General features: G+C 45.9%; 1 protein-coding gene across 1 annotated transcript in view; it reads right to left on the reverse strand.

The window, feature by feature from the left end:
• The window catches only part of AP2M1 (adaptor related protein complex 2 subunit mu 1), a 1,300,958-nt gene that overhangs the window by 740,659 nt on the left and 533,461 nt on the right, over nt 1–26,838 (reverse strand). The window contains exon 12 of the mRNA XM_044070763.1: nt 11,195–11,336. Within this exon, the coding sequence (XP_043926698.1) occupies nt 11,195–11,336 (142 nt within the window). The remainder of the gene's footprint in view (nt 1–11,194; nt 11,337–26,838) is intronic.

The raw sequence follows: 26,838 nt of genomic DNA on the forward strand, positions 1-26,838 counted from the left end.
TCCCAAAGCTAAGAAACAGGGTGGAGGGAAGGATGGAAAGGAGCAAAACTCTGTGGTTGCAATGTTTCAAGGGGATGCCAGCATGCCTTGCAGGACTGCAAAGGCACAGCCTGCCCTGGTTTTGGAGAAGGTGGCCAGCTGGTAGTGTTTGGTGAATGTGTGGATGGATGTCTAGGTAGCAGCTTCCAAAACATCCTTTGTTGGAACCCCTCTCAGGAAGGCAGTGGAAGTAGAGGCTGCCCTAGTGGAATGCGATCTGATGGATTTGGGAGGACACTTTCCATGAAAGGAATAGCAGAAATTGATTTAATGTGCGATCCATTTAGAAATTGTCTGTTTGGATATGGGGTCCCCCCTCTACCACAAGAGAGAAAGAGACCAGTAGCTGGTGAGATTTTCTGAATGACCTTGGTCACTATCCAGATAATTTCAATTGTCTGTGCACATCCAGGGTATGCAAAATGATTTCCCCTTTACTATGGGGGTGGGGGTGGGAAAGAAGGTAGGGAGATGGATGGCCAGGTTGAGGGTAACATTCGAGACCACCTTAGGCATAAAGGAGGGGTTGATCCTAAGAGACACCCTGTCAGCATGGAAAATGAACAAGCGCTCAGTGGCCATAAGGGCCTGCAGCTCAGAAACACTCCTGGCTGAGGTGATGGCCAGCAAGAAGGCAGTTTTCCCAGAAAGTTACTTCTGGTTCGCTGAAGTAGCTGGCTCAAAAGGAGGCAAAGTCAATTTTTCCATGACAAAGTTAAGATCCCACACTGGAGCAGATGGCCTTTCTAAGTGGTCTGAGGTGGGCCACTCCCCTAAGGAACTGCTATAACAGGTGGTGAGAAAATATGGGCTAATCCGACTGGATATAGGCAGACATAGCAGAGGCATGTATCTTTATGGAGGAGTATGACAATCCCTTTCTAAGAACTCTGCCCAGGTAGTTCAGAACCAATGCCTGACAAGCATGGGTGCTGTTAACACCCTTACTAGGGCACCAGACAGCAAATCTTTTCCATCTGGTCTAGAAGGATTTTCTGGTGCTGGGCCTTCTGGCCTCCTTAATATTTAAAACCTGCCTGCTTAAGGCTGTAGTTTCATCTGTCTTTGGGGTATAAACCATGCAGTCAGCTTCAGTGTGGGGAGGTTTGGATGCAATACCATCCCTTTCTCCTGAGTTAGGTGAATGAGAGGGCATCCACTTTCCATGCTTGTGGATGGTAACTCCTTGTGCAGAATTTCTGTAGCTGGCAGTTCACTGGGGATGCAAACAGATCAATGCCGGGCTCCACCATTTTTGTGTTATTCTGAATATTTGTGGATTCAATTCCCATTCATGGGGATCCATGATGTTTCTGCTTAGGTCGTCTGCCAGTGTGTTTTTCTCTCCTGGCAGGAATTGTGCTTGCAGATGAACTTGGAAGTCTAGAGCTGTGTTCCACAAGGTCATGGCTTGTCTGCCGAGGGGGTAGGAGTGTGTGCCCCCTTGCTTATGTACCACATAACTGTGGTGTTGTCTGTCTTTAGTAGTAGTTGTCCTGGATGCAGCTGGTCCTTGAAAGCTATAAGTGCATTTTGTACAGCTAGCATCTCTTTTCGATTGATGTGAAGATGTCTTTGCTCTGCGGGCCACTCGCTCTGAATACATTTTCCTCCCATGTGTGCTCCCCAGGTGCAATCCGATGCATCTGTTGTCAGTGTTTGCCTGGCTGTAGGTTGAGTAAAAGGTTGTCCCTTGTTGAGGTGACAAGCTTGAGCCCATCATCGAAACTCCTGTTGAAGGCAAGGAATTAGTGGTACAACTGTTTCCAAACTTTGACAGTGTTGAGACCATACACTCTTTAGGTACCATTGTAGTTTCCTCATATGCAGTCTGGCATATGGAATTAGTAGTATGCAAGATGCCATGTAGCTCAAGGCCTGCAGAATTTTTCTTGCAGGGAGTTGGGTCTTTGTTGCCATCAATTTAAAGTATTGAGCCAGTTGTCCTTGCTTGTCTGGCGTGAGATAAGCCATCTGGGCCGCTGTGTTCAAGTTGGCACCCAGGAATATTATCTCTTGTGAGGGCACTAGTTTTGATTTCTTTTCGTTTACTGTGTACCCCAGGCAACTTACGAATGCCAGATGCTTCAGAAGAATGTCCTTGCTCTCTGCTTGAATCAGGCAGTCGTCAAGGTACGGATAAATATGAATTCCTTTTTGTCTGCAAAATGCAATTACTGGTGCCAGGCTCTTTGTGAAGACCCTGGGCGCAGCAGATAAGCCACAGGGCAGTGCAGAGAATTGGTAGTGCATTGAACCAGCTATGAATCTGAGGTATCTTCTGCAGTTTTTTTCTGATAGGGAAATGCAGGTATGTCTCCTTGAGGTCCAAAGTCACGAGCCAAGCTTTCTTGCCCAGCATGGGAAGAAGCTGCTGTAGTGTCAACATTTTGAATTTCGGAACATCCAGGTAAGTGTTTAGAGAAGAAAGATCCAGAATGGGTCTCCAGGCTTTGTCCTTTCTGGGAACCAGAAAGAGTCTTGAGTAAAATCCTTGTCCTTGCTCCTGTGGTGGAAACATTTAAATAGCTCTCATGTCCATGAGTGCTGTAATTTGTTTTTGAGCCTCTGCCCATTGATTTGGTGGCAAATTTGGCATTCCTTTTAACCTTGGAAGAGTGTGAAAGTGGAACCTGTAACCTTGAGATACAATGTTGAGAACCCATTTGTCTTTGGTGATGCAATGCCAATTGTGATAGAAAAGTGCCAGTTTTCCTCCTAAGGGGGCTGCCAAGAGAGCGGTTTGGCAGCTGTAGTGGGAAGTCATTGATGCTGCTTTTTATATGGTTGGGGCCCGTCTTCCCCCCTTCTTTCTGGCCTCGTGTACCCCACTGTAGAGGGCTTTAAGGACTTTGTGCTTGACCTCTACCTCTTGGACATCTGTATCTGCCCCTTTGAGGTCTGTCTGTAACTGGAAAGGACCAATTCCTTGTTGGCCAATTTCTGCTAAAATGAGGAGGCTGAACCTTAAGAAATCCTTCACCGTTTGCATAGATTTTGCTTTATCTTCCATCTTCTTTAATACCTCCTCTGCCTTAACTCCAAACAACACATCCCGCTGCAAAGGTGCATCCAATAATTTTGCCTTAACATGATCTGGTAACGTATGTTCTTTTAACCAAGCATGTCTTCTAATGACAGAGCCTGTAACTGCTGCTCTACAGGAGGCCTCTAAGGAATCAAACCCACATTAAAAAGTATGTTTTCCCACTTGTTCAGCGGCATGCAATAAATCCTGCATTTCTTTAAAATTAGGAGGATCTGGAAGCATCTTTTATTTCAACTGAGACATCAAAAATTGCTGATATTTTAACATGTGAAACTGGCAATTTAAGGCTCTCATTGCTAAAGTTGCAGACGTATACACTTTCTTTCCCCATCTGTCTAATGCTCTGGAATCTCTGTCAGAGGGAACTGGGTTTTTTGCTGATGAGGCCTTAATCCCTTTGGGTCCCTGAGAAATAGTTTCAGGGTCAGCAACAGGGCTTTTATACAGAAATTTGTGAGAGTCAGGGACTCTATCAGGTTTAACTGGGGCTGGAGGTAAGGAGTCAGGGTTTAAGCTGGATTCAGTGTACACATCATCCACAATATCCAACACTGGCAGAATAGCAAGGGGTCTGTGTTGAGGCAATAAAAGGAAGTCTCTGAGCCTTTTTCTTGGATTCTGAGTAATCCTGGCCTTCCCAATGGAAATGCTCCCTCATGGTATGTAAGGTCTCCCCAAAGGAGTAGTCCTCAGGCGGAGAGGCTGATGGAATTGATTCCTCAGCATCAGAACCCTCATAAGGGGGTAAAGAATATCCTAGGTCTGAGGATGAATCTGAAGAAATAGACACCTGGTCGGAAGATTCATAGTCTGCATCCCGTCTGGGCCTTTTATTAGGAGGGGGATGGGACCCCCTGATCAGGGTGATTAGGTCTTCGGCCATTTTGAGCATCTGTTTCTTAAGCATGGAAGCCTGTCCTGGAGAATGCTGCATCTGTTTCTTTGTTTTTAAGGGGGGCTTAGACTTAGAGGGTTTAATGGTCAACTGGGTAGGTCTGAAAACACCCTCTGAAGCTGTGGATTGCTCAGCTACTTCGGTTCCCTCTGAAGGGTTAGTTTCGGTAGGCTGAAAACCTAGAGTGTCCGAAGGCCCAGCCAGCTCCACATGGGAGTCGGAGGTGGTCTGTGGAAGCGGTCGTCAGGGGATGCGTAGGTGCCTCGCTGAAAATCGGGAGAACCAGCAACTGGCCTAGAAGAGGCCTAGTCGTTAGTTTTGGGCCTCTGATGCCTGTCCTTGTCTTTGCACTTTTTATGTACTATGGTCGTCAGAAGTTCCAACGGCATGGTGTAATTGAATTTTCTGCCAAAATAATGTCGGGCAAAATCAAACAGATGTTTAATAGTGCGCTTGTTAAACCTAGCACAAAACCGACAATCAGTGACGTCGTGGTCTGGGCCTAGGCATGGGATACAATAGGAGTGGAAATCCTTATGAGGTATTTGCTTCCCACAAGAAAAACAGTTATTAACTTTTACTGACATCAGTCTGAGGCAAGAAACAGTTTCCCCAACGGGGTACTTAGCTTTGTAGAAGACATCGGTTCTGGATTCAAAATGAAAATCTCAGGAGTCGGCCGACCGGCACTTGCGAAAGTACAGTTTTGTACCTATCATAAATGTAGATGTTAAGAGTGTTGACACTGCTGCAGTCACTACACTTGGGTTATCCTGCAGTCAGGCGGTCCCGCAGTCGGCCAGAGTTCCAAAGTCTTGGTCCGGCGTCAGTTGCTGTCGCCTCCTCCCTGACGTAAGTGCGACAGGGGTATATAAGATGCAGCAGATGCCATTTTCTTCATTTTTTGTTGCCCCAGATGTCAGGTGCCCCCAAATAGGTAGGCAATTCAAATTGCTAGTAAACAATACAAAATAAAAGCAAACAACCATTTTTAGTTACCAGCAAATACTCCCCATAAGTAAAGGTAGATGCCCTAGGTAAGTACCAGAAAGTATGAGGGGAAGGAGGAAGGGTAACCTGGACTGCAGCAGTGTCAACACTCTAACATCTACTTTTATGGTAGGGACAAAACTGTATTATGTTCATCGTGTTACACTGCTGCAGTCATTACACTCGGGTGGAATCCCAAAGCTGAGGTAGGGAGGCTAGATCTATAAGGCATTAGGGGTGGCTATAAGGCCCTGCAGTACAGCAGTGGCGAAGCCAGCTCTGGATCTGGAGTATAAAGGCAAATGGTAATGTTTGGTGAAGGTATGCACAGAACTCCATGTTGCTGCTTCCAAAATATCCTTGGTAGGTACTCTTCTGAGGTAGGCAGTTGAAGTGGCTATTGCCCTGGTGGATTGAGATCTAATGCTGCTAGGTACAGGTTTCCCATGGTGGGTATAGCAGAAACGTATACAGTGTCCTATCCATTTTGAAACAGTCTGCTTTGAAATGGCTTTTACCTGTGCTCCTGCAGAGTATGCTACCAATAACTGCTCAGATTTTCTGAAAGCTTTGGTTTTGTCCAAATAGAAGCGTAACTGTCTGTGAATGTCCAAAGAATGTAAAAGTCTCTCCCCTTTGTTCTGTGGTTTTGGATAAAAAGTTGGCAAGTGAATAGCTTGGTTTAGAGCCACAATTGATACCACCTTTGGCATAAACGTAGGGTTAGTTCTTAAAGACACCCTGTCCTGGTGGAAGATAAGGGAAGGTTCAACTGCCATTAGTGCCTGTAATTCTGAAACTCTTCGTGCAGATGTTATTGCCAGTAGCAGAGCAGTTTTCCAAGAGATGTATTTTAATTCTGCTGTTAGCTGGCTCAAAACGAGTTAAATTTTTCCAAAACAAAGTTGAGGTTCCAAGTTGGTGTATGTGCTCTACGGGGCGGTCTTACGTTTTCAGCCCCTCTGAGGTACTGTTTGAGCAAAGGATTAGAAAAAATTGGTGGATCCGTGTTGTAATGAGCAGAGATAGCTGAGGCATGGATTTTGATGGATGAAAGAGGCCCTTGTCCAGCATCTCAGTTAAGTACTGCAGTATCCGAGGAATGTTTGGGACAAGAGGGTCAAGGCTGTGCACTTGGTTCCAGGCACAGAATCTCTTCCATTTATCAGAGTATGCTTTCCTGGTGCTAGGCCTTCTGGCCTCCAGAATGACATCCATAACAGCTTTGGAGAGAGGCATTGCTTGCTTGACTAGGGAATTTTCCATGCAGCTACGTTTAAGGTCTTTAGCTGGCTGTGAAGTATCTGACTGTTGTGCTGTGTCAGCAACTCTGGGATTTGAGGTAAAATCCAGGGTGGTTCTTGCGCTAAGTTCTTTAAGATTGGGTACTAGTGCTGGCGTGGCCAGTCTGGTGCAATCAGTGTCATTTTTGGCTCTTCCTAGGGGATTTTATGAGTACCTTTGGGAGGAAAGGTAAAGGAGGCAAAGCGTATACTTGTAGTTTTTTCCCGTTGAATGAGAGGGCATCCACTTTCCATGCTTGTGGATGGTAGATCCTTGTGCAGAATTTCTGTAATTGGCAGTTCTTTGGGTAGGCAAACAGATCTATGTCCGGGCTCCACCATTTTTGTGTTATTCTGAATATTTGTGGATTCAGTTCCCATTCGTGTGGGTCCATAATGTTTCTGCTTAGGTCGTCTGCCAGTGTGTTTTTCTCTCCTGGCAGGAATTGTGCTTGCAGATGAACTTGGTAGTTTAGAGCTGTGTTCCACAAGGTCATGGCTTGTCTGCAGAGGGGGTAGGAGTGTGTGCCCCCTGCTTGTTTATGTACCACATAACTGTGGTGTTGTCTGTCTTTAGTAGAAATTGTCCTGGATGCAGTAGGTCCTTGAAAGCTATAACAGCATTTTGTACAGCTAGCATCTCTTTTTGATTGATGTGGAGATGTCTTTGCTCTGTGGGCCACTGGCCCTGGATACATTTTCCTGCCATGTGTGCTCCCCAGTTGTAATCAGATGCATCTGTTGTCAGTGTCTGCCTGGCTGTGGGTTGAATGAAAGGCTATCCATTGTTGAGGTGACAAGATTGTGTCCACCATCGAAACTCCTGCTGCAGGCAAGGAATTAGTGGTATAACTGTTTCCAAACTTTGACAGAGTTGAGACCATACGCTCATTAGGTACCATTGTAGTTCCCTCATATGCAGTCTGGCATATGGAATTAGTATGCAAGATGCCATGTAGCCCAAGGCCTGCAGAATTTTTCTTGCAGGGAGTTGGGTCTTTGCTGCCATTAATTGAAAATACTGAGTCAGTTGTCCTTGCTTGTCTGGCGTGAGATAAGCCATCGAGGCCGTTGTGTTCAAGCTGGCACCCAGGAATATTATCTGTTGAGAGGGCACTAGATTTGATTTCTTTTTGTTTACTGTGTACCCCAGGCAACTTAACTTTTTTACGTCCGCCAGATGCTTTAGTAGAATGTCCTTGCTCTCTGCTTGAATCAGGCAGTCGTCCAGGTATGGATAAATTTGAATTCCTTTTTGCCTGCAAAATGCAATTACTGGTTCCAGGCACTTTGTGAAGACCCTGGGCGCAGTAGATAAGCCAAAGGGCAGTGCAGAGAATTGATAGTGCATTGAACCAGCTAAAAATCGGAGGTATCTTCTGCAGTTTTGTCTGATAGGGACATGCAGGTATGCCTCTGAGGTCCAAAGTCACGAGCCAAGCTTTCTTGCCCAGCATGGGAAGAAGCTGCTGTAGTGTCAACATCTTGAATTTTGGTACATCCAGGTAAGTGTTTGTGTAGAAAGGTCCAGAATGGGTCTTCAAGCTTTGTCCTTTCTGGGAACCAGAAAGAGTCTTGAGTAAAATCCTTGTCCTTGTTCCTGTGGTGGTACCTTTTGAATAGCTCTCATGTCCATGAGTGCTGCAATTTGTTTTTGAGCCTCTGCCCATTGATTTGGTGGCAGATTTGGCATTCCTTTTAGCCTTGGCAGGATGTGAAAATGGAACCTGTAACCTTGAGATACAATGTTGAGAACCCATTTGTCTTTGGTGTTGCAATGCCAGTTGTGATAGAAAAGTGCCAGTTTTCCTCCTAAGGAGGCTGCCAAGAGAGAACTGTTTGGCAGCTGTAGTGGAAAGCAATTGAGTCTGTTTTTTATAAGGTTCAGGCCTATCTTCTTCTTTCTGGCCTGGTGTGCCCCATTGTCGAGGCCTCTAAGGGCCTTGTGTCTGACTTCTACCTCTTGGACGTCTGTATCTGCCCCTTTGAGGTCTGTGACTGGAAAGGACCAATTCTTTATCGGCCAATTTCTGCTAAAACGAGGAGGCTGAACCTGTAAGAAATCTTTCACCGTTTGCATAGAGTTTTGCCTTATCCTCCATCTTCTTTAATACCTCCTCTGCCTTAACTCCAAACAGCACATCCCGCTGCAAAGGTGCATCCAATAATTTGACCTTAACATGATCTGGTAACGTATGTTCTTTTAACCAAGCATGCCTTCTAATGACAGAGCCTGTAACTGCTGCTCTACAGGAGGCCTCTAAGGAATCAAACCCACAATGCAAAGTATGTTTTCCCACTTGTTCAGCAGCATGCAATAAATCCTGCATTTCTTTTAAGTTAGGAGGATCTGAATCTGGAAGCATCTTTTGTTTCAACTGAGACATCAAAAATTGCTGATATTTTAGCCTGTGAAACTGGCAATTCAAGGCTCTCCTTGCTAAAGTTGCAGACGTATATACCTTCTTTCCCCATCTGTCTAATGCTCTGGAATCTGTCAGAGGGAACTGGGTTTTTTGCTGATGAGGCCTTAATCACTTTGGGTCCCTGAGAAATAGTTTCAGGGTCAGCAACAAGGCTCTTGTACAGAAATTTGAGAGAGTCAGGGACTCTAATATCCATCAGGTTTAACTGGGGCTGGGGGTAAGGAGTCAGGGTCCAAACTGGATTCAGTGTACACATCATCCACAATGTCTAAAACTGGCGGGATAGCAAGGGGTCTGTGTTGAGGCAATAAAAGGAAGTCTCTGAGCCTTTTCTTGGATTCTGAGTAATCCTGACCTTCCCAGTGGAAATGCTCCCTCATGGTATGTAAGGTCTCCCCCAAAGGAGTAATCCTCAGGCGGAGAAGCTGATGGAATTGATTCCTCAGCATCCGAATCCTCATAAGGGGGTAAAGGATATCCTAGGTCCGAGGAAGAGTCTGAGGAAATGGACACCTGGTCAGAAGATTCATAGTCTGCATCGGGTGATTAGGTCCTCTGCCATTTTTAGCATTTGTTTCTTAGGCATGGAAGCCTGTCCTGGAGAGAGTTGTGTCTTTCTTTGCTTTTAAGGGGGGCTTAGACTGAACAGAGGGTTTTAATGGTTAACTGGGCAGGTCTGAAAACACCTTCTGTAACTGTGGATTGCTCAGCTACTTCGATTCCCTCTGTAGGTTTAGGATCGGTAAGCTGAAGACCTAGCACATCCGAAGGCCCAGCCAGCTCCACGTGGCAGTCTGAGGCGGTCTGTGGTTCTGTGGAAGCGGTAGTCAGGGGCTGCGTAGGCGCCTCACTGAAAACCGACGACCGGCCTAGAAGAGGCCTTGTCGTCAGTTTTGGGCCTCGGATGCCTGTCCTTGTCCTTGCGCTTTTTATGCATTGCGGTCGTCGGAATTTCCGACGGCATGGTGTAATTGAATTTTCTACCAAAATAATGTCGGGCAAAATCAAACCGACGTTTAATAGTGCGCTTGTTAAACCTAGCACAAAACCGACCAGTGACGTCATGGTCAGGGCCTAGGCATGGAATACAATAGGAGTGGAAATCCTTATGAGGTATTTGCTTCCCACAAGAAATACAGTTATTAACTTTTACTGACATCGGTCTGAGGCAAGAAAAAGTTTCACCAATGGGGTACTTAGCTCTTTTAGAAGACTTCGGTTCTGGATTTTGAATGAAAATCTCAGGAGTCGGCCGACCGGCACTTGCGAACTGCTTCTGCTTTGGGCACCACGCGGCAAGAAAGACAGAAGAAAATGGCGCCGGCTGCATCTTATATACCCTTGTTGCACTGACGTCAGGGAGGAGGCGACAGCAACCGATGCCGGACCAAGACTTTGGAACTCAGGCCGACTGGGGAACTGCCTGACGGCAGGATAACCCAAGTGTAATGACTGCAGCAGTGTAACACGATGAACATCAGATTTTCTCTTTCATACAAAAAGAGATTCCCCAACCATCTTCAAATACAATTCAATTAAATATATGAGTGACCCATAAACACATCTCAGATCTGGCCCCATAATTCCTTATGCAAAGGGGCAACAAACCAGAGCTGCAGTGGCTAGGCTACTAATGAACTACCCAATTAAATGCCTAATAACCTATGAAGGAAACACGCATACACTACAGTAAGATGAACTACAATATTCTGAAAGGACACATAGCAGAAATATCAACCATGTGTGCATGTCTTCAACTCTAAGATGGCATAAAATATTTAAGGAAAACTCCTGCTCTCAGCTAACCTGAAGGATGGCTCAAAGCAGCTTAGTTTCTATTTCATTTTGTGGAATGTGATAATCCACTGAACCACAGGTTACTTTACAGAGAAGACTCAAGCTATGCAAAACAAACCTAAGGGCACTTCATTACAGCAACTGCATAGCTTTGTGAAGGACAAAACCAGAGCACCCATGGGGAGAACACGGAAAATACATTTAGCAGTTTCAGGAAACAGACTGAACTGAAGATGCAGGAATTGACAAATGCCCGCAATACAGTTTGCCTTCCGTAATAATTCATAGAGAAATGCTACTCTATCATGTCAACAATGGTCACGGCAAATGTATGCAAGACAATACTGGTAAATGATCACTTTTATAGCGATGCTGGACAATGTATGAGGGGGTAAAAATGAAACAGGATGAAGAAAAAACAGTACAGAAAATAAAATAACCTAAACCTATACAGTGAAAATTAAAGTCAAATTAAAAATAGTAGCAATGACTATGTAATTCATGACCCTTAGCTCAGTGTAATGTTCTGGCAGTAAAAAAGAATGAGAGAAATTTAATGTGCTCGATTATGAACAACTTTGCACCAGGAAGAAAAATGTCTGGACCACAGCTCTTTCTTCAAAAGTTTGAACTTTTAAAGTACCAAAACAAATGCAACTAAATGCAACAGTGAGGAACTCAACAAAAAAGATCATAGAAATACTGCAGCTCTCACCTCTTGCCAGTCTCATCGGCTGTTCCTTTGCCTTGTTTCTCAATAACAATCTTGTCATTCATTCCAAATTTGCACTCTGGCATTCCACTTAAGTAGCTTTTCATAACTACACGGCCAGACACGTGAGCACTAAGTACCTGCCCTGAAAAAAAGAAAAAGGGAAAATTATGTTTACAACATACATGTACACATCCATGTGTGCACATGCACAAACTACAAGCCCTCTCTGCAAGTAACATCCTACAAATATACAAACAGATCAACTTGCACATCTATTTTTTTTTATGTAGTTGATCACTTAAAAACATGCACAACAGATACTGTGTGCTTGTATTACCAACCAAGCAAAAGTTTAGTCGTAGGAAGAACTCACCATAACAGCAGACTGGCCATTCGTACCTCTCCAGTAACTTATAATATGGATACCGGGCCTTTGAAAGAAACATGACAACCATCACAGACATTTTAGCAATATATTACTCTTCCCTGAAAGCCTCCTAATGGTCACAAAGATTCCACCATTAACCCTTGGTGCAATGACTGTTCAGCCTACATTGGGAGAATTCCAGTGAAGACTAGATGGAGCTGTAGAGATGGTGTCTTGTACTTGAAAGTGGCAAATAACCAGGCTTGCAGGATATTATAGGAGAAGAGGCGGAGCTTCAGAGCTGAATGTCTGAAAAAGCCATCAGATCTGAGGAACACAAGATGACATGGACTAAAAAGACATCAGATATAGTACTTCAACCCCCCACTACCACCACTATTGGTCTGGACTGGTAGCCAACACTCTACCCCCAACATTTGGGTGTAGAGACACCACCTCTTTCCAGATAAACATAATACATACAATGTCATATAATAAGGTGTTACCACTGAATTAGTTCTGTCTTAGCCCATGATCTACACACCAAGTTTTTTGTACTTTGTATAATCAGCTGAACATCTATGCAAGTGTATTGTCATCTCAACCACACCAAAATAACAAAAAAATACTTTTGACAAGTGTAACAAAACATGAGGCACAGAGGAAGTTCCTGGATACAGGAATTGTACCAGTCAACTACTAAGTTCTTCTCCAAACAGGACTATAACCCCACCATTCCTGTCTGTCAATTCACAGCATATGGGCAAAACAAACAGCTATGCATCTAAATACTGGCAGATGCCTGCCATCACAGATCATCCTCTTACTGTAATACGATTCCCTAAACAAACTCTGATGTACATAAAAATATGTGAAGAAACAATACCAAAACCTTGACTATTCAAGTACTGAATAAATATGCTATGAATACCAAATAAATTAATCAAAATCAATCTGAAGCTAATAGAACAAAGATAAGGGTGGCTCCATCTCCTCTCCCATAATACCCAGTAAGATGTTCATTATAGATCATTGTTGCAGGGCAAACACCCTTCTCCACTTTTTTATGGCAGGTTGGGGGGTTTTGCCATTAAGTTTTTTCTCCTGACACCTATCTGGCATTTCTCTAGCCTACTTTGTTCTATGGCAAAAAGCTCTGAGATATGGCACCTTGACCACTGACTTTATACCACTTTCCACAAGCTCTTTAGCAGTTAGGGTATGTAGACGGGATTCTAAAGTTTTGGAAGCTGGCCTGTTATCCAGTCCTTGGCAGGATATGTCCATTATACAGCTCTTGCTACTACAACAGTGAGCTATTCAAACATTAAGAAGTTATGTACCTACCATAACGTTCCATGTTAGTTGTCTTCTCTCGCCTTCTTTCTTGCTTGATGGGTTCGGAGCCGATCCCTCGGCTCCGACTCGGCACTTGCTTTAGCTCGAGAACTCCTTTTACCAGCTCGAGGCAGCCCCATATCCCATGATGCAAGGCAGGAAGTACCCAGATCTCGTTTGTTGACAAAAGGGCAATAACACCAAGCATAAACAATACTTCCCAAAGGAAGAAGAAACTTACAAATGGAAAAAGGACCAGGTCTGAATGGTCTTTAGCATTATAGTTTCTTATACAAGGTCTGTCCAGGCCAGGGGGAAGGAGGGAGGTCGCAAGAAAGAAGGCTAGAGAAGACAACTAACATGGAACGTTATGGTAGGTACATAACTTAATGTTAAGTTGTCAATCTCACCTTCATTCTTGCTTCACGGGACCGCGTGTCTCCTAGCACCTCTATCCTGGGTGGCTCAATGGAACAAACTCTTGAGGACTGTAGAGCCAAAACTGGCTCTGTCCCTGGAGGCCAAGTCCAATTTGTAATGGGAAACAAAAGTGTGAGGAGTGGCCCAAGTGGCCACTGCACAAATAGTGTCTAAAGGCAGTCTAGCTTGAAAAGCTGTAGAAGTAGCTAAACTCCTAGTTGAATGTGCTTTAGGTTTTGAGCACAGCTGTTTTCCCCTGATCGTATAAATTTCAGTGATGACGGAAGAAAGCCATCTGGACAAAGTCACTTTAGAAACAGGAAGGCCTTTTTATTATCCGCATAGGAAACAAAAAGTTGATCAGATTTTCTAAATTTTTGTTCTGTCCAAATAATATCTAAGCTGACGGTGGACATCAAGATAATGTAGCTTTTGTTCAGCTCTATCTGAATAGTTGGGAAAAAATACAGGGAGATCAATAGATTGATTCAGATTGTTTTTTGAAGCGACCTTAGGTAAAAAGGATGGATTAGTTCTCAAAGATACTCTGTCTTTGTGAAAATCAAATAGGGGTCGAACCGAAAGAGCATGAAGTTCAGACACCCTCCTGGCAGATGTAATAGCCACTAGGAATAAAGTTTTCCAAGAAAGATATTTCAGGGAACAAGAAACAGCTGGCTCGAAGGGGGGAAGAATCAAGGATGTCAGCACTAAATTTAAATCCCACTGAGGAGGAGGATTCCTGATTGGAGGCTTTAGCAGGAAAATCCCTTTCAAAAAGGCCCTGCAGAGTCTATGGGACATAATATTATGATCTGCTATCCCGACATGAAAATTAGAAATAGCAGCCAACTGAACTCTGACTGTGGAATAAGAGGAGCCTGCATGGAAAATCTCTGCTAAGAAGTCCAGAACTGCCTGAACAGGGGCAGTAAAAGGATCAATATTTTGGGCCTTAGCCCAATAAGAGAAACGTTTCCATTTGCTTGTGTAAATCCTCCTGGTAGAGGATTTTAGTGAAGCTACTATGATATCTCTAACTGGGTTAGAGATCAAAGGAAGCCTGGCTAAGGAAGGAAGTGGAGCAACCATGCTGTGAGGTTGAGAGAAGGGATTGACCGGTGCAGCTGACCGGATTGGTGAATAAGTAGATCTGGCACTGGGTCCAGATGCCACGGCTGCACCAAAAGGTGACGATGGAGGAACGGGAACCAAACTTGTCGAGGCCAGTAAGGGGCAATGAGAATCAATTTGGCTCTCAAACGGTAGCTTTCTGGATCACCTGAGGGATCAGAGGAAATGGAGGGAAGGCATAAAGAAGTCCCTGGGGCCAATCCTGGGTCAGAGCGTCTCTGGGGGGATGGCCTGATAGAGGAAGAGGCTGAAGAAGTCTGGACATTTGCTGTTTTGGGGAGTAGCAAAAAGATCGCAACATGGACGACCCCATTCCAGAAAAATCTCTTCCGCTATGGATTGTTTGAGAGACCACTCGTGAGGCATGAGAATAGCTCTGCTCAATCTGTCCGCTATAATGTTGGTTTTCCCAGGGATATGCGTTGCTACCAGAAACCGATGAGAGGAGATCGCCCATTGCCATAGTCTGAGCTTCTCGACACAAGGGGTAGGACTTGGTTCCGCCCTGTTTGTTGATATACCAAACTACAGACATGTTGTCTGTGTGGACTGCAATTGTCCCTACGGGAAGAAAGTCGTTGAGGGCTTGCAACGTTAAAAGCACTGCTCTCATCTCCAGGACATTTATGTGCAGATGGTACTCGAACGGTTGCCACGCCCCATGAACCATCCTGCCCTGATAATGACCCCCACCCGATCAGGGAGGCCTCCGTGGTGACAGTGGCTATCGGGGCGGGAGGTACAAAGCACCTGGCTTGGTGAACCTGAGACGATGTGATGCACCAAGCAAGATGTTCTTTGATGTTTGTGTCACCAGAATCTGGTGACGATTGGGAGTTGCTGGTATGACCACTGTGTGAACAGCATCCACTGAAGGACGCGCATGTAGAATCGAGCCACGGGAAGACGAGTGATGGCCGCAGCCATAAGACCTAATACCTTTAGAACCATTCTGGCCTGTCCCTTTTGCTGGCCAGAATGATCCTGACATGAGTCTGAATGTCTGAAACTCTTTGTTCTGTAAGGGTAGCTGACATCCTAACAGTGTTTAAGTTTGCGCCTATGAAGGTAATAGACTGGCAGGGCGATAAGGATGACTTTTCGTAGTTGACTGAGATGCCCAAATGAGAACAAAGGTCTATTGTGTAATCCCTGGCTTGTATAAGCTGATGCCTGGTGGTGGCTGACAGGAGCCAGTCGTCGAGATACGGAAACACCTGGAATCCTTGACGCCTCAGGTGAGCCGTGACCACTGCCATGCATTTGGTGAACACTCTGGGGGCTGTAGTGAGACCAAAGGGCAGGGCTCTGAACTGAAATGACTGGACCCCAGCCGAAGCGGAGAAATCTCCTGGAGCGCCTGTGAATTTTGATGTGATAGTACGATCCTGAAGATCTATTGAGCACATCCAGTTGTCCTTCTGTAAGAAGGGCAGAATTGACTGAAGAGTGACCATTCGAATCTTGTCTTCCTGACAGACTTGTTGAGTCTGCTGAGATCCAATATTGGTCTCCAGTCTCCCGCCTTTTGGGGACCAAAAGAACCTTGAGTAGATTCCGGCTCTGAATGGTCTATTGTGACTGGCTGAATGGCTCTTTTGCAGTAGTTTTGCGATCTCTAACTCTGCAATGTCCCTTAGACCGGTGGTACATCTGGAAGGGAACTTGAGGGAAGGGACTTTCCTCGAAAGGAATTATGTAACCCTTGGATATGATCGACTGTACCCATCTGTCTTGAGTGAGGGAATGCCAGGCTTCTGGGTACAGTGATAATCTTCCCCCGACTGCCTCCAAGGAGGGACAGCCGGGCAACACCTCAGGGATGCTGAAAAGGCTTTTCAGGAAGAGACTCCCTGTTGCCCTGATTCTTCGGACCCCTCTGCCTCTAGAGCGGCGCCTGTTGTTGTTACCCCTCTGCCTCTAGGGGTAAACTGACCACGTGAATCCGGGCGTGACTCCTTGGGATTTACGGAACCACATCTTCCCACCCTTCTGTCCTTTGGGATAAGGCCTAGAAGGGGTGGAAAACGGACTCCAACAGCAGAAAGAGTCTTGCCGTCCTGCTCACACCTGGTCAAGGTTTCCTTCACCTGAGGGCCAAACAAAGCTGACCCATCAAAGGGAGAATTTGTGAAGGACGCCTTAAAGGGATCCAAGAAATCACATAGCCGCATCCAGGCTTGGCGCCTAAGAGCCACACCTGTGCTCATGGCTCTACTCGCCCATCAGCAGCATAAGATATTAGCCGCATGGAGGAGTTAGCAATGGAATTGAGGGTTCCTAGCTGAAGCAATCTTTCTTGGGCCCCTGCAGCTGTAGGATCCTGAACTACTTCTCCCAGCTCCTTCAGGATATCTCTCTGGAGTCTGGTGAAGTGACAAAGATAATTCAGCGAACGCATAGCAAAGGTCGCTGAAGAAAACATCCGCTGCCGTACCTATCCATGGTCCTAGAGTCCTTATTAGGAGGATGGACGGGCACGGAAGGATCTGCAAGTTCCTTTTGGTGGCCGCAGCCACCACCATGGCATCAGCGGGACACCCTTTGTAAGGAATTGTTTGTCACTAGGGGCAGTTATAAATTTAGAAGGCCTCCTAGGGACTGGCTCTACAGAGTCAGGAGCTGTCCACGCCTTCGTGCTATAACCTGCATAAGGGGTCGAAGGCGGAGACACCCAGGAGGTGGAGGGCCGAGATCCAAACGCCTCTAGGTATACTGACTCATCCTCAGAGGGATTGTTGGAGGCCAGTTTCCCTCTGTTTCAGAAGTTCTAGGATGTCTGAGAAGGAGACATCCTCAGAGGGGATCTAGGGATCCCTCTGACTCATCAAAGTCAGTATCCAAGTGACAGACTCAGGGAGTCTACATGCTTCCTCTTACAAGTCCTCTTCCTAGGAGGATCTCCCAAACATCAGGAGAATCCTCGGAAGAGGGGAAATTCCCAATGGGGAAACCTGAGGCGGAGGATCTCTGGGTCCTGTGGCAAGAGAAGTGGCACAGATGTCAAGAGGTACAACAGGGCGGGGAGCTACGGGAAGCGGCTGCTGACTGATACCCGAGGCCAGTACACTCTTCATCACCTCGAATGCTCCCTCCCAGGCAGGTCCGAGAGACCCGCTCAAGAGCTAGGAACCCAGGGGCCACCGAAGGGAAGTCTCCGAGGCAGATGTCGCAGCCGAGCTCACCAAGGCCGAGGCTCCAAGGGGAAGAGCGGGTTCGCACAAGGGTCCGATGCCACTCACCCCCTCGGAGGAGACCATGGAAGCCCGACCACCGAATCCCTCTAAGGAAGAGGAGATAAGAGTAGGGGCTGAAGGAACAGAAGGGGTATCCGCCCTCCAGCCGTAGCAGTAACCCTGCCCGAAGACTCCAACTCCAAACTCTGGGGTAGAGTTGAAGGAGGAACTGTAACGGGGTGTGGACCAACAGTCGTCTGTTGAGACGGACTGTGTAGCATTTGGGCCAGTACCTGTGACTTGAGCAATCTACTGACCACTCTCTAGGTCATGGTCTGACAACCTGGATGACCTTGAAGATCGGCTCCGATGGCTCCGCTCCGATAGAAGAGGGGAGGCCGGAGCCGAAAGTATTGGCTCCAAGGAAGGAGACCTCGACCTCTTCCTGGAATGGGTCATCGGAGCCGATATTATTGATCCTGTCGGCACCGACCGGAGCCGGCAGAACGCCGATGTATCGGCTCCAGCCGAGCCGATACAGCCACCAGAGTAACGGTGTCGGAGCCGATCGGAGCCGACACCGATGCCTGTGCCACATGGGTGTCTGAGCCGATCGGAGCCAACACCGATGCCTGCGTACGGGTGTCGGAGCCGGTCGGAACCGACACCACAGTGGTCAGCAGATTCGCACCGATAGCCATCGCGCCAAGGCTTAGTAGATCAGAATCGGCTCCAGCCGAGCCGATCTCGACTCTATACGAGTCGGAGCCGAGGCCACAGGCTTAGAAACAGAAGCCTGGGTCTTGGCAGATTTTGTTGATTTTGTGGCCGACTTAGCCGGAGAGCCCTCCGCTTAAGAAGACCCTCAGAATCAACTTATTTTTCTCTCCTGCAGGACTCTCTGGCTGAAGGAGTGACAAATAGCACAGGAGTCCTGCAGGTGAAGAGGGCCTAAACAGTACAGGCAAGAAGTGTGACCGTCTGTCAGAGACATCTTCTGACAGCACGAGTCACACTTCTTAAAACCTGAAACCCTCTCTTTAGACATGGTGCCCAAAAAACACACACACACCAGTCCAATTAAATTAAATTAAACCCAAAAGGGTATTTAGTAAAATAAACCAACACACACACCCTAACAGGGGGGGGGGATGGGAAAGGGAAATTAACTGACTAAAAAAATTTAAAAGAGACAGGGATTTCTGTCAGAAAAGTTAAGTTTAAAGTTAAACTATCAAAAATAAAAGGTTTTAACTAAAAAGGGGCTTAAATGTCACAAAAGTGAATTACTTACCAGGAGCTGGTAAAGAGAAGACCTCCCAAGCGGCAAACGAGATCTGGGTACTTCCTGCCTTGCATCATGGGATATGGGGCTGCCTCGAGCTGGTAAAAGGAGTTCTCGAGCTAAAGCAAGTGCCGAGTCGGAGCCGAGGGATCGGCTCCGAACCCATCAAGCAAGAATGAAGGCGAGATTGACAACTTAACATCTACTGTTACAATAAGTTTAATTCCACAAGTGTACTTTTATCAGTATGACATCCTGAGAATAATGACCACTAGACAGTTTTCAAAGCTTCAGGTCAACTTTCACATGCTCTAAATGCTGTGGGGCTCAAGGAGAGTAGTGTTCAAGCTGTGGTTAGAGCACAATAAGCTACAGAACTTTCTTGCCTCAAGAAGGAAGGCTACAGTCCTGAAACGAAAGTGCTAGGAAAGGCAAATAAAACAAATGCATACAAGGGAGTATATACATACCCTAACAACACATCTAGAACAAAAGTGACAAAGGGAGTGGTCAGCTACTGCAACAGAGATCTATAAAACTTCTACTTGTTATGGTAAGTTTATGAACACAACTGTACTAGGTTCAAGATTTAGATCACTGCTGCAGTAGCCTAAGCTGCATGGGCAAGTTTATCAAACCTTAGAATGATATAGGAAGGAAGGAATTTAAGAATCCAGGAGCTCTTGGAGAATGGACCTAGCAAAGCTTATTCTTGACTTGGAAAAGGAATCCCGTTTGCAATGCTTTGTTAATGTACAGAGAAGCAAACTGCTGCTTTCATAACACTTAGTCCACCCTTTCCAAAAACCCACAGAAGAAGCCAAAGCCCTGGCAGAGTGGGCCATGGTGCTGCTTAGAAATGACTTGTGTTGAGAATAGCAGAAAAAAAGAAGTTATGTACTCACCATAACATTCCATCTGAATAGTTCTACTTCATTTGTCTTCAACCTGTGGGATACCGGATCAGTATCGGATCCAAGCCAGCAACCTTACTAGCATCTGCTCCGAGCTCCAAGCTCCTCCCATTACCCATAACACACCTCCACTACCTTCCAACCTCCAGACAGAGTTTGCTGAACCTTATACTGATAACCTGACCTGAAAAAATACTTGCGACCTATAACTGCAGCCCGTAGGCTGTTCATATGCCAAGGTCCGGGGGAAGGAGGGAGGGATGGTTGAAGACAAAGTAGAACTACTCAGATGGAATGTTATGGTGAGTACATAACTTCTTTATCTGAAGTAGTTTACTTAATTTGGTCTTTAACCTGTGGGACAGAGTCCCCACCTACTAAACTCCTGGGAGGCCCTCATGGAAGGATATTCCGGAGCACCGCGGAACCAAAATATGCTCTCCTCCTGGAAGTCAAATCCAATTTGTAATGAGAAATAAATGTACAGCCACGGTGTTGCAGCGGTTAGCGTTGTCGCCTCACAGCAAGAGGTTCTCCCATTTGATTCTAGGCTGGAGCGCCTTCTGGGTGGAGTCTGCAAGTCCTCATCACGGTTGAGTGACGTTAAAGACATGCAGGTAGGTGTGAGCGTGAATGGGCGTGCCTTCATTGAAGGTTGGGCATCGGGCTGGCAACTCGGCACCGTAAAACTACTGCCAATCATGAGCAGACCGGAGTTCCGCTGTGGCGACCCTTAACCGGGAAAAGCTGAAAGACTTAATGAGAAATAAATGTACGAGATGAGGACCAAGTAACTGCAGAACAAATACCATCCATAAACACTCTAGACCAAAAGGCCGCAGACGCAGCCATCGATCTAGTGGAATGAGATCTCACCTGACCCAGAGGACACATGCCTCTGTCCTTAAAGACCTGAAGGATGCATGAAGAAATCCATCTAGCAATAGTGACCTTGGAGATTGGTTTGGCCAAAAAAGGTTTATAGAAGGATACAAACAATTGATCAGATTTACAGAAATGTTTTGTCATGTGTAAATAGAATCGTAACTATCTATGAACTTCCAGCAGAGGTGGAGTTTGCATTCCATCTTGCTAGTAAAATTAGGAAAGAACACAGGCATATTGATGGTCTGATATTCACTGGTGATGCCACCTTAGGAATAAAGGATGGATTGGTCCGAAGGGAAACCCTACCTTTGGGAAAAATCATGTAAGGAACTTTGGTGGACAAGGCCTGCAGTTCTGAAACCCTTTTGGCAGAGGTAATAGCCACCAGAAAAACTGTTTTCCAAGATAAATATTTCAGATCTGCTGTAGCAGCAGGTTCGAAAGGCGGAACGACCTAAGCTTCAAGAACCACAGTAAGGTCCCATGGGGGAACAGCACCCTTGACCGGGGTCCGTAACAAAAAGGTGCCTTTAATAAAGGCTTTACACAGTCTGGAGGAGGCTAGAGGCGCAGAATTCTCACCCACATGACAATGAGAAATGGCAGCCAACTGAACCTTGACAGCAGAAGAGCTACCTCAGTGCTGAAAAATATCAGCTAGAAAATCAAGAATGGTGGAAATGGGGGCCATGAAGGAACTCCTTTGAGAGGCCCAAAGGGAAAAACGTTTCCACTTGCTGCGATAAACCTTCCTGGTCAAAGACTTATGAGCAGCTACCAAAATAGACTTAACGGAGGAGGATAATCCAAAAGTCCTAGCAATCACGGGAACTGGAGCAGCCAAGCTATGAGCTTCAAACTGTCCAGATTCGGGAGCCAGAAGGTGAGACCAAAGGAAGGGAAACCATACCTGATGAGGCCAAAACGGGGCAATGTTGATCACTTTGTTCCTCAGTCAACGAGCTTTCTGTAGAAACCTCGGAATAAGAGGTAGTGAAGGGTAAATATACAGAAGACAAGGAGGCCAAGCATGAACTACAGCATCTCTGGGGGACTCTCCCGGCAGGGGGTTCAGAGCAAAAAACTTGATGCACTTCGCGTTGGAGGGAGATGCAAAGAGATCGCAGCAAGGTTGATCCCACTCGCAGAAGATCTGTTCCACTACTGAAAGATTCAGAGACCACTCGTAAGGCATCAGAATAGTCCGACTTCCCTGTCCGCTAGGATGTTGGACCATGCAGGCAATGTGCACTGCGATGAGAAAACGACTGGTGGAGATCGCCCATTCCCACACTCATGGCCTTGCAACAAAGGGGGTAAGATCTGGTCCCTCCCGGTTTGTTGATATACCACACCACTGACATGTTGCCTGACTGAATTGCAATCGTTCCCAGAGGAAGAAAGGCATGAAAGGCCTACAACGCTAGAAGGACCACCCTCATCTCTAGGACATTTATGTGCAAGCTGGTCTCTACAGGGGACCACAGGCCTTGGACTGTCCTGCCTGAACAATTACCCCCCCTGCCCACCCAAGTTGAGAGGCGTCCGTGGTCACTGTGGCTTGCGGAGGGGCTGGAACAAAGGGTCGTCCCTCCAAAATGTCTGGAGAAAGTACAGTTTTGTACCTACCATAAATGTAGATGTCCGAACTGGATAGCATCTGCAGTCATAACAACTGGGTTGTCCTGTCGTCAGGCAGCCCTTCGGTCGGCCGGATTCCAAAGTCCGGGTCCGGCTTCGGCTGATGTCGCACTTCACCCGACGTCATCTCTGCTGGTCTTCGGGTATAAAGGCATCAGCCGACGCCATTTTCCTCAGTCTTTCTTGCCCCAGATGCCAGTTGCCCTCTTGGAAGGCTAAACTTTGGGTAAATGCCAATGTTTCCAAAAAGATAGAAGGCAAACACAAAAAATAAGCATGTATGTACATATATACAAACAAATACACAATAAGAGACTCCCCCCACCAGCTAGCTATTAGGAGGGTAAATACCCTAGGAGTACCACAGAGGGGAAGGAGGGAGGGTAATCCTGACTGCAGATGCTATCCAGTTCGGACATCTACATTTATGGTAGGTACAAAACTGTATTATGTCCTTCATGGATGCATCTGCAGTCATAACAACTGGATAGAATACCATAGCCAACTAGGGGAGGAGGAAGAATAGATTATGGTGTGGTTAGGATCCCTTGCAGTACAGCAGTGGCAAACCCTGCTCGGGATCTGGAATACAGAGGTAAATTATAATGCTTGGCAAATGTATGCACGGAGGTCCAAGTAGCCGCCTCAATAATGTCCTTGGTTGCCACTCCTCGTAAGAAGGCTGTGGCAGTGGCTGTTGCCCTTGTAGAATGAGGCCTTATGTTCTGTGGAATTGGTTTTCCATGGAAGGAGTAACAGAATCGTATGCAATTTCCTATCCATTTGGAGATTGTCTGTTTGGAAATAGCTTTTCCTTCCCTTCCTGTTGCATAGGCTACAAAAAGCTGGTCAGTTTTTCTGTTACGTTTTGTTCTGTCCAGGTAGTAGCGTAGCTGTCTATGTACATCCAAGGTATGCAGCATTCTTTCCCCTCTGTTTTGTGGGTTGGGGAAGAAGGTAGGTAGGTGGATTGCCTGGTTTAAAGACACTCTGTATACCACCTTAGGCATAAATGTAGGATTAGTCCTCATGGACACTATCTTGGTGGAAGATTAGGAAGGGTTGTACTGCCATTAGGGCCTGAAGTTCAGAAACCCTCCTTGCTGAGGTTATTGCCAGTAGGAAAGCAGTTTTCCACGATAGATGCTGTAGGTCTGCTGTTGCTGCTGGTTCAAAAGGTGCAGTGTCAACTTTTCTAGCACAAAGTTCAAATCCCAAGCTGGCAATGGTGGTTTCCTAGGAGGTTTTACATTCTTGATCCCTCTGAGGAACTGCCTGAGTAAAGGATGTGAAAAGACAGGTGGATCAAAGCTGTATTCTGCTGAAATAGCTGATGCATGTATCTTGATGGAGGAATAGGACAGGCCTGTATGTAGAAGCTCTGCCAAATACTCCAGAATGTTAGCAATATCTATATTCGACACATCTTTTCCTCTTTCAGCACTCCAAATGACAAACCTTTTCCATTTTCCTGCATAGTTCCTTCTTGTTGAAGGTCTGCGGGCTTCAAGGATAATGTCTTTAACCCTTTGGGAAAGTTCTGGATTAGTTGCTGCTATGTGATGTTCCATGCAGTCAGTTGCAACGTTTTAGGTTTGGATGCATGATGCTGTAGTTGTTCTGAGTTAACATCAAAGGCATCAGGGGTATTGACCACATTTTGTCCCGAGACATGCTCCTCAGCAATGGGTACCAGTGTTGTCTTGGCCAGTTTGGAGCTATCAGGATTATCCTTGGACGTTCCTCCTTGATTTTTAGTAATACCTTGTGTATCAAGGGAAGAGGTGGGAATGCATATGCTGTCAGACCTTTCCAGCTGAAGGAGAGCGAATCCACTTTCCATGCAAGTGGGTGGAATGTCCTTGTGCAGAACTTTTTGAGCTGGTGATTGAGAGGGGAAGAATAGATCTATCTGTGGCATTCCCCATTTCTTTGAGATGGTCTGGAAGATGTCCGGGTGTAGCATCCATTCGTGAGCATCCGAGGTGGTTCTGCTTAACATGTCTGCTAGAGTATTCTCCTTTCCCGGTACAAATATTGCCTGTAACTGGATGTTGTAGCTGAGTGCCAGGTTCCAAAGGTCCAAAGTCATTCTGCATAGGGGGTATGAATGAGTGCCTCCCTGTTTGTTGATGTACCACATGACTGTGGTGTTGTCTGTCCTTGTCATCAAATGGCCTTCTTTGAGAAATGGTCTGAATTTTTGGATTGCCAGTTTTACTGCCAGCATTTCTTTTAGGTTGATGTGCAGGTGAAGCTGGTCCTGCGCCCACAATCCTTGTAATGCGCATTTGTCCAGCATGTGAGCCCCCCATCCTAGGTCTGAGGCGTCTGTTGTGATGGTTTAGCTTGCTTGATAGTTGTGAAAGGGTAGGCCTGGGTTTGACTGGCATGCTTGAGCCCACCATAGGAACTCCTGTTTTAGGCATGGGATTAGTGGAATTTCTGCTTCTAGGCTGTGCCTGTGTTGGGACCATAAATTCTTTAGGTACCACTGTAGTTTTCTCATATGTAGTCTGGCATGTGGAACCAAGATTATGCATGATGCCATGAAGCCCAAGGCCTGCAGAACTTTTCTTGCTGTTAGCTTGTTCTGTCTTGTTAGTGCCAAGAAGTAAAGAGGGAGTTCTTTTGTTTTTCTGCAGTTAGGAATGCCATTTGTTTTACTGTGTCCAATTCGCACCCAAGAATGTCCTTGTTTGGGATGGTATCAGCCTTGACTTTTGTAAATTGACTGTGTATCCCAGTGCTTGTAGCAAGTAAATGACCCTTTGTAAATCTGTTGTCAGCTTGCTTTTGTTGTCCCTTGTAGCAGGCAGTCGTCCCAGTATGGCTAACTTTGGACTCCCTGTAGTCTGCAGTCTGCCATTACTGATCCCAGGCATTTTCTGAATCCTCTGGCCGCAGTAGATAAGCCAAAGGGCAATGCTGAGAATTGATAGTGCTCTGATCCTGCAAGAAATCTGAGGTATCTTCTGCAAATTGGTCGAATGGGGATGTGCAGGTATGCCTCCTTGAGATCTAGAGTTACCAGCCAACACTCCTTGCCCAGCATGGGAAGAAGTTGCTGTAGGGTCAGCATTTTGAATTTTGGGAGAATGATGTATGTATTTAAGGTGGACAGGTCGAGAATAGGTCTCCAACATTTTTCCTTTCTTGGAACTAGGAATAGTCTGGAGTAGAATCCTTTGCCTTGTTCTGTTATTGGTACTCTTTCCACAGCTCTCATCTTTGTTAATTGCATTATCTGCTGTAGAGCTTCTGTTTTTGATTTGGAGGCAGGTTTGGCATTCCTCTTTGACTGGTAAAGTGTGGAAGTGGAACCTGTAACCTTGGTCTATGGTTTGCAAAATCCACTTGTCTTTTGTGATATAGTGCCAGTTCTTCGAAAATAAGGTTAATTTTCCGCCTAATGGTGCTGCTATTTGTTCCCTGGTAGGCGGAGTTAGAATCAAGTCACTGTGATTGTGCTGTTGTAGTGGTAGTGGCTGTGTCTGTGCCTCTGTTATTACCTTGCCACTGTCGTCCTCTGTAGGCACCCCCCTGGATTGATTTCTGCCTCTGGAACGCCTATTCCTGCCCCTTTGGGATCTTGTGGAGTCAGGAAAGGACCAATTTTGGCAGGCCAGTTCCTGCTAAACCTTGGGGCTGAACCTGCAAGAAATCTTTAACCGCTTGTACAGATTTTGCCTTTTCTTCCATTTTCTTCATTACCTGCTGGGCAGGTGTACCAAACAAACTGGCCTTATCCATAGGAGCATCTAATAACTTAGCTTTAACATGATCCGTAAGACCTGTTCCTTCAGCCATGCATGTCTTCTTATCACTGTGCCAGTCATGGCTGATCTAAATGAAGCCTCCAGTGCATCATAGCCACATTTTAAGGAATGGTTACTAACCTGTTGTATGTTATTTACCATTTCTAATACATATTTCTTATCTATAGAGTCATCAGAGGATAGCTTTTTAGTTAACTGATCAAGCATAAACTCTTGGTGTTGTATCATGTGAAACTGACAGTTTAAAGCTCTAGCTGAGAGAGTAGCTGAGGTGTAAACTTTTTTGCCCCATCTGTCTAAAGACCTGGCTTCCCTTTCAGAAGGAATAGGGTTTTTTTCTGTGGTCGAGGCTACTGCCTTAGGCCCCTGGGATATAGTTTCGGGGTCTGCAAGTGGGGCCTTGTATAGGTGATGATGAGTGTCTGGTACCCTGTAAAATCTATCTGGTTTGGCAGGGGCTGGAGGTAAGGAATCTGGTGCAGTGCAGACATCATTAAATGCATCGTCCACAACAGAAAGGACAGGAGGTATAGCTAAGGGCCTGTGTTGTGGAAGGTGCAGAAAAGTTCTAAGTCTTTTTCTGGAATCTGAGAAATCCTGTTCCTGCCATTGGAATTGTTCTCGCATGGCATGTAAGGTTTCCCCAAAGGAGAATTCTTCTGGTGGAGAAGCAGCTGGAATGGATTCTTCAGCATCTGAGTC

Source organism: Protopterus annectens, chromosome 4.part1 (genome assembly GCF_019279795.1).
Source record: "Protopterus annectens isolate FY-2018-M chromosome 4.part1, PAN1.0, whole genome shotgun sequence".
Lineage (NCBI taxonomy): Eukaryota > Metazoa > Chordata > Ceratodontiformes > Protopteridae > Protopterus > Protopterus annectens.